The 14,042-nt window shown below is 44.8% G+C and overlaps 1 protein-coding gene across 21 annotated transcripts in view; it reads right to left on the reverse strand.

Annotated features, from left to right (window-relative positions):
- MACF1 (microtubule actin crosslinking factor 1) overlaps nt 1-14,042 on the reverse strand; it is a 229,254-nt gene that overhangs the window by 40,935 nt on the left and 174,277 nt on the right. For 14 of the 21 annotated variants that reach the window (XM_039511271.1, XM_039511257.1, XM_039511263.1 and 11 more), the window contains 7 exons: nt 7,689-7,850; nt 7,318-7,488; nt 6,241-6,407; nt 4,553-4,712; nt 3,857-4,183; nt 2,510-2,594; nt 1,298-1,539 (listed from right to left, as the gene is read on the reverse strand). In XM_039511271.1, the coding sequence (XP_039367205.1) occupies nt 1,298-1,539; nt 2,510-2,594; nt 3,857-4,183; nt 4,553-4,712; nt 6,241-6,407; nt 7,318-7,488; nt 7,689-7,850 (1,314 nt within the window). The remainder of the gene's footprint in view (nt 1-1,297; nt 1,540-2,509; nt 2,595-3,856; nt 4,184-4,552; nt 4,713-6,240; nt 6,408-7,317; nt 7,489-7,688; nt 7,851-14,042) is intronic. The other 7 variants (XM_039511277.1, XM_039511274.1, XM_039511276.1 and 4 more) reach the window with 1 other exon arrangement.

Genomic DNA, 14,042 nt, shown 5'->3' on the forward strand with positions numbered 1-14,042 from the left:
TAGGAAAAATTAAAGAGAAATAGAGAAGAAGACTAATAGCTTATATATATTATAAATCCCTTATCCCCATGTATCGATACCTGTGTGTATGATGTGGTCTCACCTCAAAAAAAAAAAAAAAATCTAAAAAAGGCAAAAAAAAAGAAAAAAAAAAGAGAAAAAGAGAGGGTTTAGAGAGGGAGGAGAGAGAAAGAAAGAAGAGAGGAAAGGAAAAAAAAGAGAAGAAAAAGGGGGACATGATAGAGGTATATAAAATCATGAGTGATGTTGAGAAAGGTGAAGGAGAAAAAAGAAAGTTATTTACTTATTCCCATAATACAACACCAATAGACCAAAGGGGAAAAAAATGGGCAGCAGGTTTAAAAAAAAAAAAAAAAGTTCTTCTTCTTTGGCGCACAGTCAACTTGTCAAACTCCTTACACCTGAGGAGAGAGGAGGAGGCTACTACTATAACTATTTAAATGACTAAATAAATTCATGGTGGCTAAGTCCATAAATAAATGGCTAGCCAGTAAGGGGTAAGAATGGTGTCCTAAGTCTCTGTTCCTCTAGGAGGGAGGATGATGGGAGAGAGAGAGAGAGATCATTGCCTGTTTGATCTTCACTCCCTCAGGGGCACTGGCATTGGGCCACACGGTAGACAGGAGACTGGGGGGCAGATGGACCTTGGGTCTGACCTGCACGCCTTTCTTATGTTCTTATGAGAAGAGACAAGAGTGGAGGAGCAAGGAGGAGCAGCTGTGAAGGGCATTGAAGGCAAGGCTTGAATCTGATGGGGTGAAAACCGGGGAGTCAGTCAATAAGAAGGATTCAAAGGGGGAGCAATGGGGTCAAAGTGAGGGCAGGGAAGATGAACTTGACATCTGTATTTTGTATGGAGGGGAGGGGGATGATGTGGGTGCTAGGGAGATTACAAGCACCATGTTACCTTCTGCTTTGTTAATATATTTTTAATCTTTAAATGAGCTTTGAGATTTCTGAGTTGCAGCCTCCCATAAGCCGAAAAAGGACGGTGCCTCATCTGCTTCTTAAAGTGAAATATTGTTGCTATTATTTGCATTACTGTGGTGCCGAAGAGCCCTCGTCACGGACCAGACAGATATTTTCCCTTCCGTTATCCCCTGCTTTAGGCATTATGCTTTAAGAGCAAATTCTCTCCTATACTCTCCACTATACCCTCCGCAGTTCACTCTTAATGCAATGCGCAAGGTCCCACGGCTCATTGGCTCTAGTGCATTCCCTTGTAAAGATCCACCCCAGCTTTTGCCACTGAGCTCAGTATTTCACAAGTTCTGACCTTCTGCCTCTGCTGGAACTGGGGTATCTGTTCTCCAACAGGTGACTGCGCCCCACTGGACATCAGCTCCTCCTCCACCTCACTCATCCAGCTGGTTAGTTCCTCATGTGTAGACTGGAACTTGCTGGCCAGCTGCCGAGCCTGCTCTAATGTCCTGAGAGCCTTCGAGCTAGTGGCTGTGATGTCCGAGTAACGAGTCTTGATGCCATCCAGTTTCTCTTGGATTAGCAACACCTCTTCCCCTGTGAGATGGAGACGCAGTTAGTTATGCATGTCCTAGGTTGGTTTTCTTTTAAAGCAGCCTGTTTCCCTGCTTTCTGATTTAAATGGCTACTTTCTGAATCCCTTTTTGTCAAGTCAATGCAAGCAAGAAGCCGTTTTCGCAACCATGGAGCTACTTTTGCAACTGATATTTTCCTTCCAGCCAGGGAAAATTCCTCCTTCTTCCCACCATGGAAATGAAACCAGCAACAAAGTCTTTTCTGCTTGAGGTTCCGAAAAAACCCTGAAGTTACCAGTGCTTTGTTCTTGACTAACGTGAGACACCGCTGAGAAAGAGGGAGCCATTTCTGAGAGGACAGGAAACCAAGGAACTGGTTTTTGTTATATCAACTTTTCTAGAACATTTGTTCATAATGCAAACTACCTCTTAGTAAACAGACTGCCTTAAGCACCACTTCTCCTCCCACTCACGAACGGCTGACATCCACATGGCAACTGCAGCAATTGCTTACATGGAAAGGAATATTAGGGAAGTGCTTGGCGTATTTTTAGCCTCTTTTAATGTGATTTAGCAGCTGGAAAGGAGGAGTAGAGCCTGTGCTGGGTTGCAAGCCAGGTCTGTGGAGACCACTGAAAAGTGAACCACACAGACCTCTATTTGGGAACTTCTGCTCGACAGCAGTCGGCATGTTTAAGGGGAGGGGCGCGTCTACTGCTCTGTGTTTGTACTGTGCCTACACAGCGGGTTGACCCTTAGGCACCACCATAATAAACATATTAAATACTAACTCATAGTCTACTACGCAGAATGAAAGTGCGTGGAACATCATCCGGCTCTGCAGCATCTTAAGAGTAGCCAAGATCAACCGCCTGCTCTGCACAAATTATTGCAATCAACAACAACCAGGCGTCTCAGCTAGTCCAAAGCTTGGCTGAGGGGAAGTGCCTTTATCAGACCAGGCCTAGCAGCCTGTTCGTCTCTTCCGATACCTGTGGTTTGTTTCAGAAGCGCTTGCCCGTTTTTAATGGCTTGGTCCACATTCTTCTTTCTGTTCACGATCTCCTCGTTCAGGGCCTGAATGGAAAGAACCAACAGCAGTTACCATCTCCATGAAGGAGGCCCTTCAGCTGTGCAGGCAACCAAGTGCAGGAGAGAGAGGAGACGGACCCCAGGGGAAGCCTAACTTTCTCTCTCTATTCCCCAGGGATCGGAACCAAGTATGTGGCATGTCCTTCCTGCTCCCCCACCACTACACTTCCCTGCACGGCTTAAGGTCTTGTATCTCAGGGCTAAGCACATTTCTTTACCACCCTCTGCCTTTGGATCTGTATTAATGAAGAATCCACTCTTGTATTAGAAATTAACCAATGCATAATAAACGAGCTAATTTAGACTCACTTGAGAGTCTTGTTACAGGCTGCGGAGCTGAAATCACTAATACCTGTGGGACAGTGTTTCTATTGCAAGAGACTGTCCAGTGTGCACCAGCAGAGAGGCTCCCGCTCTAGCAGCTGAAATCACTGAGAGCTGTGTCAAGAGCGGCGAGGGAGCAGCTGGCAAAGACTGGCGGGTAGCAATCGATCTATCGAGGATCGATCTATCGTGTCTTGTCCAGACACAATACATCGATCCCCGAACGCGCTCCCGTCGACTCCGGAACTCCACCAGGGCGAGCAGCGGAAGCAAAGTCGACGGGGGAGCCATGGCCGTTGATCCCGCGCGGTGAGGACGGGAGGTAAGTCGAAATAAGATACATCGACTTCAGCTACGCTATTCCCGTAGCTAAAGTTGCATATCTTACATCGACCCCCCCCCGCCCAGTGTAGACCAAGCCTCCCAGACAAAACCCTGTCAGCATATGCTGCATCCACACTGGAGGGCTTTGCTGACATGGCCTATGTCTACACTACAGAGCTTATGTATGAGTGGAAATGGACGTTGCCTCTCAGAAGAGGTGTTCAATGCTGGAATACGGCACGTTCCCTGGCTCTTTAAATTCACTCATTCCAGTGAGAAAGACTGGAAGGTCTAAAGAAAAATCCTGGCTGCTCTGGTTTACTTAGTCTAGGAGTTGGATGCAAAGCATCTGAATAATTTACCATCTATGGGACACCAGAACACCTTTTCTGGGGGGTGGGTGGGAGGGATTTGAGGGGAGGAGAGTTGTTTTTAATAAATGAAAGAAGTTTATTTTCTCCAACCTGAGAAAAGAGAGGCCTGTTTTGATGTTGGTTAAAATTAAAGTCAAACAGAAACAAAAATGGAGCAAAACAGTTGCTATATAGCTAAATAAACAAACAAACAAATAAATATGAAAGAACAGAAAATGGCAATACCAGCTGGTCGGCATGCTGCTTTTGCAGGACGTCCCGTTTATAATCCTTTACGAATACCAAGCTGAGCTTGTCCTCAACCTCGGCCAGCCAGTTGAGCACTTCCACCTCATCCTCCCCAAAGAGCCTAGCGTTGGACAACGCCTGATCAAGCAGGGCTGCCTTCCGGCAGCACCGATCTTGAACCTCGCTGTACCGGGCCCGCAGCGAGTCTAGCTTCTCTGCCAGCAAGCCCTGTTCAGCTATGCAACTCAGGGAGGTGAGAGACTGCCCAAGACTGACCGCCTGATTCACGGCAGTCGCGCGACTCTCTATGTCTTCCGCTAGTGCCTGAAAATCCAGGGTGACAAAATGGACAACAGAAACAAATGGTTGAAAATGGAATAAAACGGAGGGGGGGGGAACTTAAAGAATGAATTTAATTCATGATCAAACAAAGTAAAGACAAAACCTACCAAGAAGGGCACATGCTATATCAAATAAAAGGTTTAAGTTGGTTGCAAAAAGCAAAAGACACAACTGCTACATTATGGCCAGAAGCAAACAATGGGCCACCCATGTTGTGATTTCTCACGTTCTCTATTTCAAAAGTCTGTGACAGCTGTCCCCATCGCCATGCAGACAGCTTTCTGCACCCTATGTGTAACAATGGCCGTCTTCCATGGACAGGGCTGTGTTTGCTTGGGGACCATTTCCTACCTTGTGACGGGTGATCTGCTGCTGGATTTTAACTGTCTGAGTACCAATGGGCTCAGAATTTGCCAGTTTCTTCTCCGTCAAAGATAGCCAGTCTGAAATAGGCTCAGTGGTCTCATGGAATTGTTTAGCCAGAACCAGGATATCTTCCAGTTGTTTTTGCCTACATCATGATAACAACAAAGCTGCTAATTAGGCGTTAGGTCTTTTTTTTTTTTAATTAGGACAGTTAAGCAACGTAATGTTTGAGTGCCACCTTAACCATAAAGATTGTATTGCACTCTGAAGCTTTTAACATGCTGCAGTAGCTAAAGGTCTGAGTGCAAATGCCTTTAAACAAAGCCATAGAAAGAAGGAATAGACACCTGGACTGAAAAGAGGTGTTTAACATCTAGTCAGGCAACCAGGAAATGCAAACACACACGTTCCCTAGCAACTGCAGAACAATGCCCTTTTCACTGATGTTGTGTAAGGGTCGAAGACAACTCCCACTTAAGTCAATAAAAAAGGCTTCCGTTCTACACTGTTAGATTTTCGGCCATCAACAGCACTATCATAGAAATCTCCTGAAACGATAAGGGGCATTGCTAAAATCCTTGAATGTCAGGTTTGTAAGGACCATTAGGTGCTGGTGAAAGGTTCCAGACTGACAGTCCTTGAGACTGCGGCCCATTGATTCAGCTGGAATTTCAAATACAGTAAACTGAGGTTGGCCCTTATGGGTGGCTCGACACATCATTATACGAACTAGACCATGCAGCAAACTGCATCTTGTAAATGAGATTCGTGCAGCAGAAAGGTGCAAACAGTACTCTGGAGCTGAAGCTGAAAGTCAAACTAGGAGGAATAAAAATAAACCCACACTGTGAAGAGAATTAATTTCATCTAAGCATCTCCACAGCATTACAAAACTGTGCCATCTGTTTCACCCTCCCAACGCACATTTTAGTTTCGCGTGTTTTCGGTTGACACTTGCTGTTTCCAGGATATTCCAGTAAAGGAATCTCGCTGAACTTCCCAAGTGTTGCTATCTGACGATTACTAACAGCCCACAACAGCGTCCAGTGGATTAACACTGGCTGCAAACCTGAAGTGCTGTACTAGCAAGAACTATTCTAAAGATCTGATTGACTGACTGCTGGATGGCCAACCAACGCATACTGAAAACAGTTTAAAAACACACGCACAAATGCTTCCGTCAGTCAGAAAGCAGCTTGTAAGTGTACAGTGTAATACAAACTTAAACAATAATAAACTGGTCTTTGTCTAAAGTACACAGGGCAGTGAGCTCTGTAAACAACTCCAAAATACTGATCATTGATGGACATGGGAGAAATTGCCACTACACTTTGCCAATGTGCCAATAAGATGATGAAACAGATCATTGCGTGACTGGTAAACAGTATAAGCCAAAGTCTGGGCCTATTACATGGCTTTACAATGAAGGAGGAAAATCACAGATTCTCAGGCTGGAAGGGACCACTGTGATCATCGAGTCTAGAGCAGAAAAGAAATTCAGAAGTTTTCCAGTGACAATATGTTTACTGCTTGTTCTCCACCCTTAAACAGGCAGCATATTCAACCAGATACATTGGTGCAAAGAACACGTTTCCTGCTGGGCACAGAGGAATTTCTCCGCTTTCAAAGCTGAGAGAAAATGAAGTCACTTCCTTCCCACTTCTCTTCCTTACCTGGCTGCTGCCCTGCCAAGCAGTCCTGACCACCTATTTTCAAGACTCTCCAGCTGGCAAACAATCTTCTCTCGGTCCGTCGGCTCGGCCGACTGCGCTATTCTTCCGCCCTCTGCCTGAATCATCTCGACAGTGGCCTTGCGATCATCCAAGAGCCGCTGGAGCAGCTTTTGCACAAACATTAAAACAAAGATAAAAAGTTACCAAACTGAGTCAGCAGAGTTACTTCTGCCTCCCAACACACCAACCCTCTAATTGTGTTTGAAAACCATTAATAAACACTGGGCTGCATCCAAACCCAGCTGAGCAAATCAACAACAAGATTTTTTTTCCTCCCAAACTCGAAAGACAATAAAAATGCCTCAAACAAATCCAAAACACTTGATTCAACAGAGAAACCTGAAACTTGCTCCACAAATTGTAAAAATTATGTTTTAACGTTCGCTCGACTCTCCTACTAAAAAAAAAAAAACTCACCGTATGTGATGAAGTCTTGGGGTTTTTTTAAAACTTTGTTTTACCATTATTAACATGTATGAACGTTCCATCCGTTAACAAGTCTGATTCATAACCTGTCCGTGTTACTTAAAGACCAATTTGTGTTTGGCCAACCCTCTTCTCTGCGTTTTTATTTTGTTCAAATTCCAAAACTGAAACCATACGCTACAAAATCTATTTGATCCTGATACAAAATAGCTGTCAGCATGAGAAAAACCAAATGTGCTGTTGTTGAAGAAAAATAAACTGGCAGCTAATTTCAAGACAGTACGATAGCAAAATAATACGTGAGTTGTACAGCTAATCTGCCCACTCATTATTAGCCTGCTAAGATGGCAGGTATGGGTAACAAGACCAGAACCCATACAGTATAATGGTAGAATATAAGAAAGTCGGAGCTGCAGAATGGTTGCCGTAAACTAGTAGAATTACATGAAATCACAGTTGTTATTTATATTTTTAAATGATCCAAATGGAGCAGAGACACTTGTTCGGCTACTAGCAGTGCACTGTGCTCGTGGCCTCTACATCCTTCCCTCCTGGATATTGTCCAGCCTCCACTATGTCCAGCTCACTTACCTTCTGTTCTTGGATCTGAGCTTTCACCACTTTGTATTCAGCCGAGGGAGGTTTCTGATTGGAGATGAGCTCCTCTGTGTCTACCAACCAGCTCAGCAATGGCTCCAACGCATCCTGAAACTTCCCACAATGCAACAGGGCCTCTTGTAGCTGTGCGACTCTCTGTGCCACCTGCGGTGAACATAGACACACATCACTAGAGGCGCAGTGTTCTCAAGTTACACTAGGTGACAACAGAGCAACTGCTCATCGTCTTTGGCACTGTTACAGTGTCAATGGCTCTGCTTCAACTATAGATTCGGCTCCCTTTACGTCAGCTGCCTCACCTGAGCCAAGATAACGTCTTACTGCATCAAGCAAGGGAGGCTCACCTTTTTGTTGAGAGTGTTCCATCGGGCGTTGATCTCCTCCATGTCATGTTCCAATCCCTGCACATCGCAATTTTTTCCTGCGCTCTGGATGAGTCCCTGGCCCAGCCCGTTTACTTGCTGCAGTTTTACCTGAATGGGATCCACTTGCTCCTTTTGAAACATCTGAACAAGAAGGGGGAATTGATTTATAACCTTCAGTTCTCTTGCGCAGTACCGCCCCATCTGCTAATGGATACACTTTAGACTACAGTTCCCAACCTTCTCCAAAGAGCAAGCAGAACATTTTCCTTTTGCTTCTTCTGGTGCAGTTATTTTTATTATTTTTTAAAGGAGTTTTTTTTTGGTTAGTTTAAATCTCTCATCTGCCCATATCCAGTACAGTCATAGAATCATAGTTACTGGAAGGGACCTCCAGAGGTCATCTCGTTCAGTCCCCTGCACTCATGGCAAGACTAAATATTATCTAGACCAGAGGTAGGCAACCTATGGCATGTGTGCCGAAGGCGGCACGGGAGTTGATTTTCAGTGGCACTCACACTGCCCGGGTCCTGGCCACCGGTCCGGGGGCTCTGCATTTTAATTTATTTTTAAATGAAGCTTCTTAAACATTCTGAAACCTTATTTACTTTACATACAACAACAGTTTAGTTATATATTATAGACTTATAGAAAGAGACCTAAAAACGTTAAAATTACCGGCACACGAAACCTTAAATCAGAGTGAATAAATGAAGACTCGGCACAGCACTTCTGAAAGGTTGCCAACCCCTGATCTAGACCATCCCTGACAGGTGTTTGTCTAACCTGCTCTTAAAAATCTCAAGTGATGAGCGCTTCAAGTATCTGCTAGTCTCAGGTATAGATTAGGTCTCAGATGCAGCCATATATGCTTTTTTAATCTGTAAATCCCGTGGAGAAGCCCCACCTAGATAGCCAAACTGTGACTTGCACCAAGCCCCAGTCAGATGCTCAGTAACAGAAATCAAAGCAAATCTTATCATGGCAGGTGTTGAATTGGGATGGGCAATACACCACATGAGTTTTATCAAACGATTGAAACTTTAGACACTGGGAAGCATACTGCAATTGTAAAGACCAAGGGAACAAGAGAAAGGCGACGGAAGATTAATGTGTTAGCTGTTTATCTGAGATCATCCCACGTATTTGGCACAATCCTAGTCTGCAAGTCCTGTGAGGGAAGCATTCCAACCAAAAAAGGGGTTTTGGAAATGAAGGAAGGAACCTTGCTGTTGAGAGGAAAAACAACAGGGAAAATCCTGGTTTTTGAGGCGGTAAGTGCCTTTATCAAAGACTCAAATCTCTGTAATTAGCTGATGACAAGCCAGACCCTAGCAGTCTGTATTCATTTCCTTTCCACCACAATAGTGTCATTCAGCCTCAGAGACAAGGCAGCCAACCAAGGCCACATTGTGCAGGAAACACTGGAACATGAAAAGCAAATTCTGAGCAAAATCCAAGAGGTAGAATCAGCTCTGCTTCAACATAATGAAGAATACAATCCAAAACAGGGATGGATACATTGTTTATACAGGGCCTTGGGCTGCTGGCTAGCACAGATCATAGGTCAAATGCTGACAAATAGAAGAACAGGAAAGATTATCGTGCTCTCTCTGTATCTCCCTCGGAAGGGAGCAGGAGATAAATGCAAAAAACCTCTCTCTTTCTTTTTCAAGTATGCTTGAAAAAAAACCATGTAACCAAGGACATGGAAATTGACAAAATCTAAACATTTCATTTCAGATAGACTTGTGCCAAAAACTCCTGAGAAGCAAGCACTGGAGTAATGTTTGGAAAAGGTTTCTGGTATCAGACAATTGCTTTATCTCTGAAGGGATGAAATTCAGTAACACTCTGCCTGGGAAAGACTGCCTACCTTCTGGCGCTTTGTCCCATTTTCAAAGAAAAAATCTTTTCCTCCCCACTGAAGTTCAGCAGCTTGTCTACACAGTGGGACTATGCCAGGAATATTAACTCAAGAGCGCTGGAAGACACAGTCCAGAGCTATATGCTTGTGCAGAATTACTCTATGGTTATAAGAAGTGATGGTGACATGAAATAGCTAATTCTCCAAACACTTCTGTTACTGCTCTTATATGGAGTTGGCTGCGCAAGGCAGCCAAACACATAAAAGGACCAGACTGATAAGTCAGGCATGCAAGCATTTGACTGGAGCACAGTGCCTCTTCCAGTGCACTCTGAACTGAGCCTTAAACATAAAACTGGACTTTAAAAAAACAAAAACACTAGAAGCTTTAAAACTTCTTTTTTGCAGGATCCAAATGCACAGCTGCTGACCCCCGACAATGAATATCTGTAAGGTACCTACGCACAATCCAGAAACCAAAGCCCATTTCACGAGGATCATTTAAAACGCAATCACATGCATAATCGCATTAAGAGTGAATACTTCTAACACAATTATTCTCCAAAGCCAGTATGCATACACAAGACTCCAATGTTTTAATTCATTAACCTTCACTGGGACTCAAATTTGAAACAAATATTTAATGTGCAATCTATCTGTTACATAGGAAAACGTGATGAGTGAGGTTTCTGAAAAGCTGTATTTGGTGAACTGCATGGACTGCCATTCTCGACTAAAGGCACTGGATCTGTTTGGGTACCTCCCTCTCATTTTGAGAACCACCTTCCAATGACTCTCTTTAAATTCTACTTTGTTCCTATCATGGATGACTGCATCCTGTGATCTCACTCCACTTCTTAACCCTTTTATTGCTGAACACAATACAGCCATCATTTGCTGATTTCTGTAGAAGTGCCAGCATGCTGTTGGAACAAATAGTTCAGAGGGAACGTATGAGAATGTGTGTTGCAACATTGGAAGTACATTTTTGCTTCATGCTCCTGGTACGTTAGACATAACTCAGCTGGTTAATATTAAGACACTCAAGTTACAAGGCAGTTTCCTGATGCAAACCTAAACCTATCAATGGCTCGAGGCATCACTGGTTCCAAAGGGTTAATAACTAGAAACATTTAATATAAAATACAGTCCCAATAGAGAGGCAACAATGAAACGGAAGCAGTAAATCCCAGATAATAGCCACATGAAGTCAGTACCTTGATGTCTATTTTTCTTTCCTAATTTACTGACTGGAACTTGGTTTGGTAGTGAAGGCTGCACTTTAAGCAAAAACTCAGTATAAACGGATTGCTCTCGCCTTGTGTTCCCCTCCATTTCAAAGCAGTTCTCTGACACTGAGGTGGCTGTGGGTTTTTTAAATGGGTGGCATAGCGCAAAGGATGAGTAATTGCCACTGAATCGGGTTTATGTGCTGGGCAACTGGTAATGTCTTCCCAATGACTGTTCTTCTAACCTAAATGGCTGATCAATTAGGAATCAGATATGGAAATACCATGCATTAAAGAAAACCCAACTGATACTCTTTATAGCACTTTTCAAATTTTCTTAATACAAATGTTGTTAGTAAAATACTGAAAAGAATTACACTTATTTTTCTCCTGATATTTCAGAACATCTTTGCCCCTCTTTCTCATTTATGAAAACCTTAAATGAGTGGTTATTGTATCGCATGTATGCATTGTGTTCACTCAATTTGCTTTACAGATTCTCTTTAGTAAACAGCATTTTGTATTTGAAATGGTGGATCTACTCCAGCAAGAAAAATCCTCCCATAGCAACCTCTAATTTACTTTTGAGTAAGCGTAATGTATTTGAATAAGTAAGTCACCTGAAAAGTTTAGGGAAAGATTTTCCATAATCTAACCATTGTCATATTTTACCTCCCATGCTTGCAAAAATACTTATTTCCCACCCCCAAAGCACTGGCCTACAAAATTCAACTCTTTTTAATTGGGAGAAGACAGAAAACTGATATGACAGAGGGGAAAATTAGTGCCGTTGTACAAACGTGTGAGCAAATTGTCAGCTAGGTAGGAGTCAGGACTTCCTCTCCCCACCCCCACAAACGAAGGGATTTCCTGTCTGACACACTTGGAGTAAGTAACTGAGTAACAAATACCTCATTATCTGGAACAAATCCATCTGATACAGCAGGAGCCCCTTCCGCCACAAGAACTGTGATAGGAGACCCTTCTGTGTCAGTCATTGTGCTAGCCAACGCTTTCACTCCAGATGCTGTAGAAGATAGTTCTTTTGCTAGGAGGTGTGAGAGAGGAGGGGGGTCTTCCATTTCCAACACAGCTGCAGGAAGCATCTGTGTGCTATGCTCTGAGGCACATGATGATCTGGGTGCCTGGCCAGAGGCAACGGGCTCCTTCAGGCCAGATGATGCAGTAGCAAGCTCCTCCATGCTGCATGGCAAGGCCGTGGCCAGCTCTTCCATCTCTTGTGGGGATGCAGCATGCTCCTTTGTGCTGGAAATTACAGCAGTGTTAAACTCTTCTGGTCTGGCTGCTGTAAGGGCAGGAAACCCTTCCATACCTGGAGTGTCAGTGGGAAGTTCCTCCACGCTGGATGCCATGGCAATGGTAGCATGTTCCTCGGTATCTGGCAGTGCTAGTACAGGCTCCTTTGCAGCTGGCGGCGCGGCATCGGCGACTGGCTCCTCCGCAGCTGGCGGCGCGGCATCGGCGACTGGCTCCTCCGCAGCTGGCGGCGCGGCATCGGCGACTGGCTCCTCCGCAGCTAGCGGCGCGGCATCGGCAACTGGCTCCTCCGCAGCTGGCGGCGCGGCATCGGCAACTGGCTCCTCCGCAGCTGGCAATGCTGTAGGGAGCGTCTTCGTGCTATCTAGATCAGTGGGGGCTAGCTGCTCTATACTAAATGGAGCGGTGATGGCTGCAAGCTCCTCCTCAGCGGTTGTGACCACGGAAGCACGCTCCTCTGCACCAGCACACACGGGTTCCACGCAAACTGGAGAGCGAGTATTTCCACGCACAAACTGTACACCAGTGACACAACTCATTAAGTTATCTGCCCAGCTGTGTTCAAACAGCCAGGCCAGGTCTCCTGGTTCCCAGATATCGGCCTCCCCTGTGGAAACATCCAGCATTACCTGTCCAACCATTTCTGGCACGTCCTCCTGAACAACGTGGGCACTTGGGAACTCTTCAACAGGAGTAATCCCTTCCACATGCAGCAGCTGACCCAGAGGCACTGTTTCTTCTGACCGCAGGTCCTCAATGGACTCTGTGGACTCCACCCATGCCTCAGAGCCCTGCTCGGATATAGAATCATTTGGAAAAGGTGCTTGAGAAAAACAGTGAGTATCTAAATGTTCAGTTCCATGAATCTGGCCCTCCAATCGATTGCTCTCTTTGTCCAAGTCCGTGACTTCATCCTCAGACGCTAGTTCTGAGACACCCCAGTTTGAGAATTCAGTCCTTTCAGACAGTGGATGCTCATTATTTTCAGAACTATTAGTCCCCTCAGCACTGACCTCATTTTTCAGCCAGTAAAAATCCTGCTGGGAATGCAGTTCCTTAGCACTTGTGGCAGGAACGAATGGCTGACAGTGGAACGAATGGCTTGAGGACACTCTCCTTGTATACTCTTCAGAGGTCCACTCCACTTTACTGTAGGTTTCCAATGAGGCTTGATCTTCTTGCGGCATTAACAAACAATGATGAGGATGAGGAAACGTTCCTTCACAACAGGACATTTCACTTGTATTTGCCTCAGGAGACACTGTCCCTTCACAGCTCAGTATTGCTCCTACTAAACAATCTTCCACTGGCTCTTGATCTGTCAGCAGGTCAATTTCACATCCTTCAGCATCCTCTAAGTGACTTATTGGCAAGAGCTGCTGTGGTGATATTGTCTCCTCTGCAACCCTGGGACTGGAAACCCCCACTTCTTCAGAGTCTGTCTGGGTGACAGAGGAGGTTTCCTTTTCAGAGTAAGGTTCTGTAGTGGGTTCTATTGTACTCACCACCTGAGAACTGTATGTGACATCAAAGTCCTCAAGATCTGACACAATAGCAGAGTCTGCAGCACTGACTTCAAAAGGAGCTGTCTGCTGACACTCTTCTGTTTCAGCCTCTACAAGCTTTTCTGAGTCTGTTTGTGGGTCCAGCCCTTCTGAGCAGGTCCCAGAGACCGGACCCTCTAGATCCACTGAAGAAGCTCCATCTCCTTCTTCACTCAAACACTGCTTTTCTAGTTCAAGGAACATCTGCACGGAATCTGTGTCAGAGAACTGCTCTGGGACAACAGGACTGACACCGCACTCTGAATTTGGAGTGAAGTCCTCAGCTTCAAATTGAACTGATATGTCTTCAGTATCACATATGTTATCTGTAAAAGCGCAGTTTAAATCCTGGTATGTTTCCTGGGGAACAGAAGCTGAGCAGTTATCATGCAGCTGTGAGTCATCACAGTGCACTGGG

The sequence above is a fragment of the Mauremys reevesii genome, linkage group 23, assembly GCF_016161935.1.
Source record: "Mauremys reevesii isolate NIE-2019 linkage group 23, ASM1616193v1, whole genome shotgun sequence".
Classification (NCBI taxonomy): domain Eukaryota; kingdom Metazoa; phylum Chordata; order Testudines; family Geoemydidae; genus Mauremys; species Mauremys reevesii.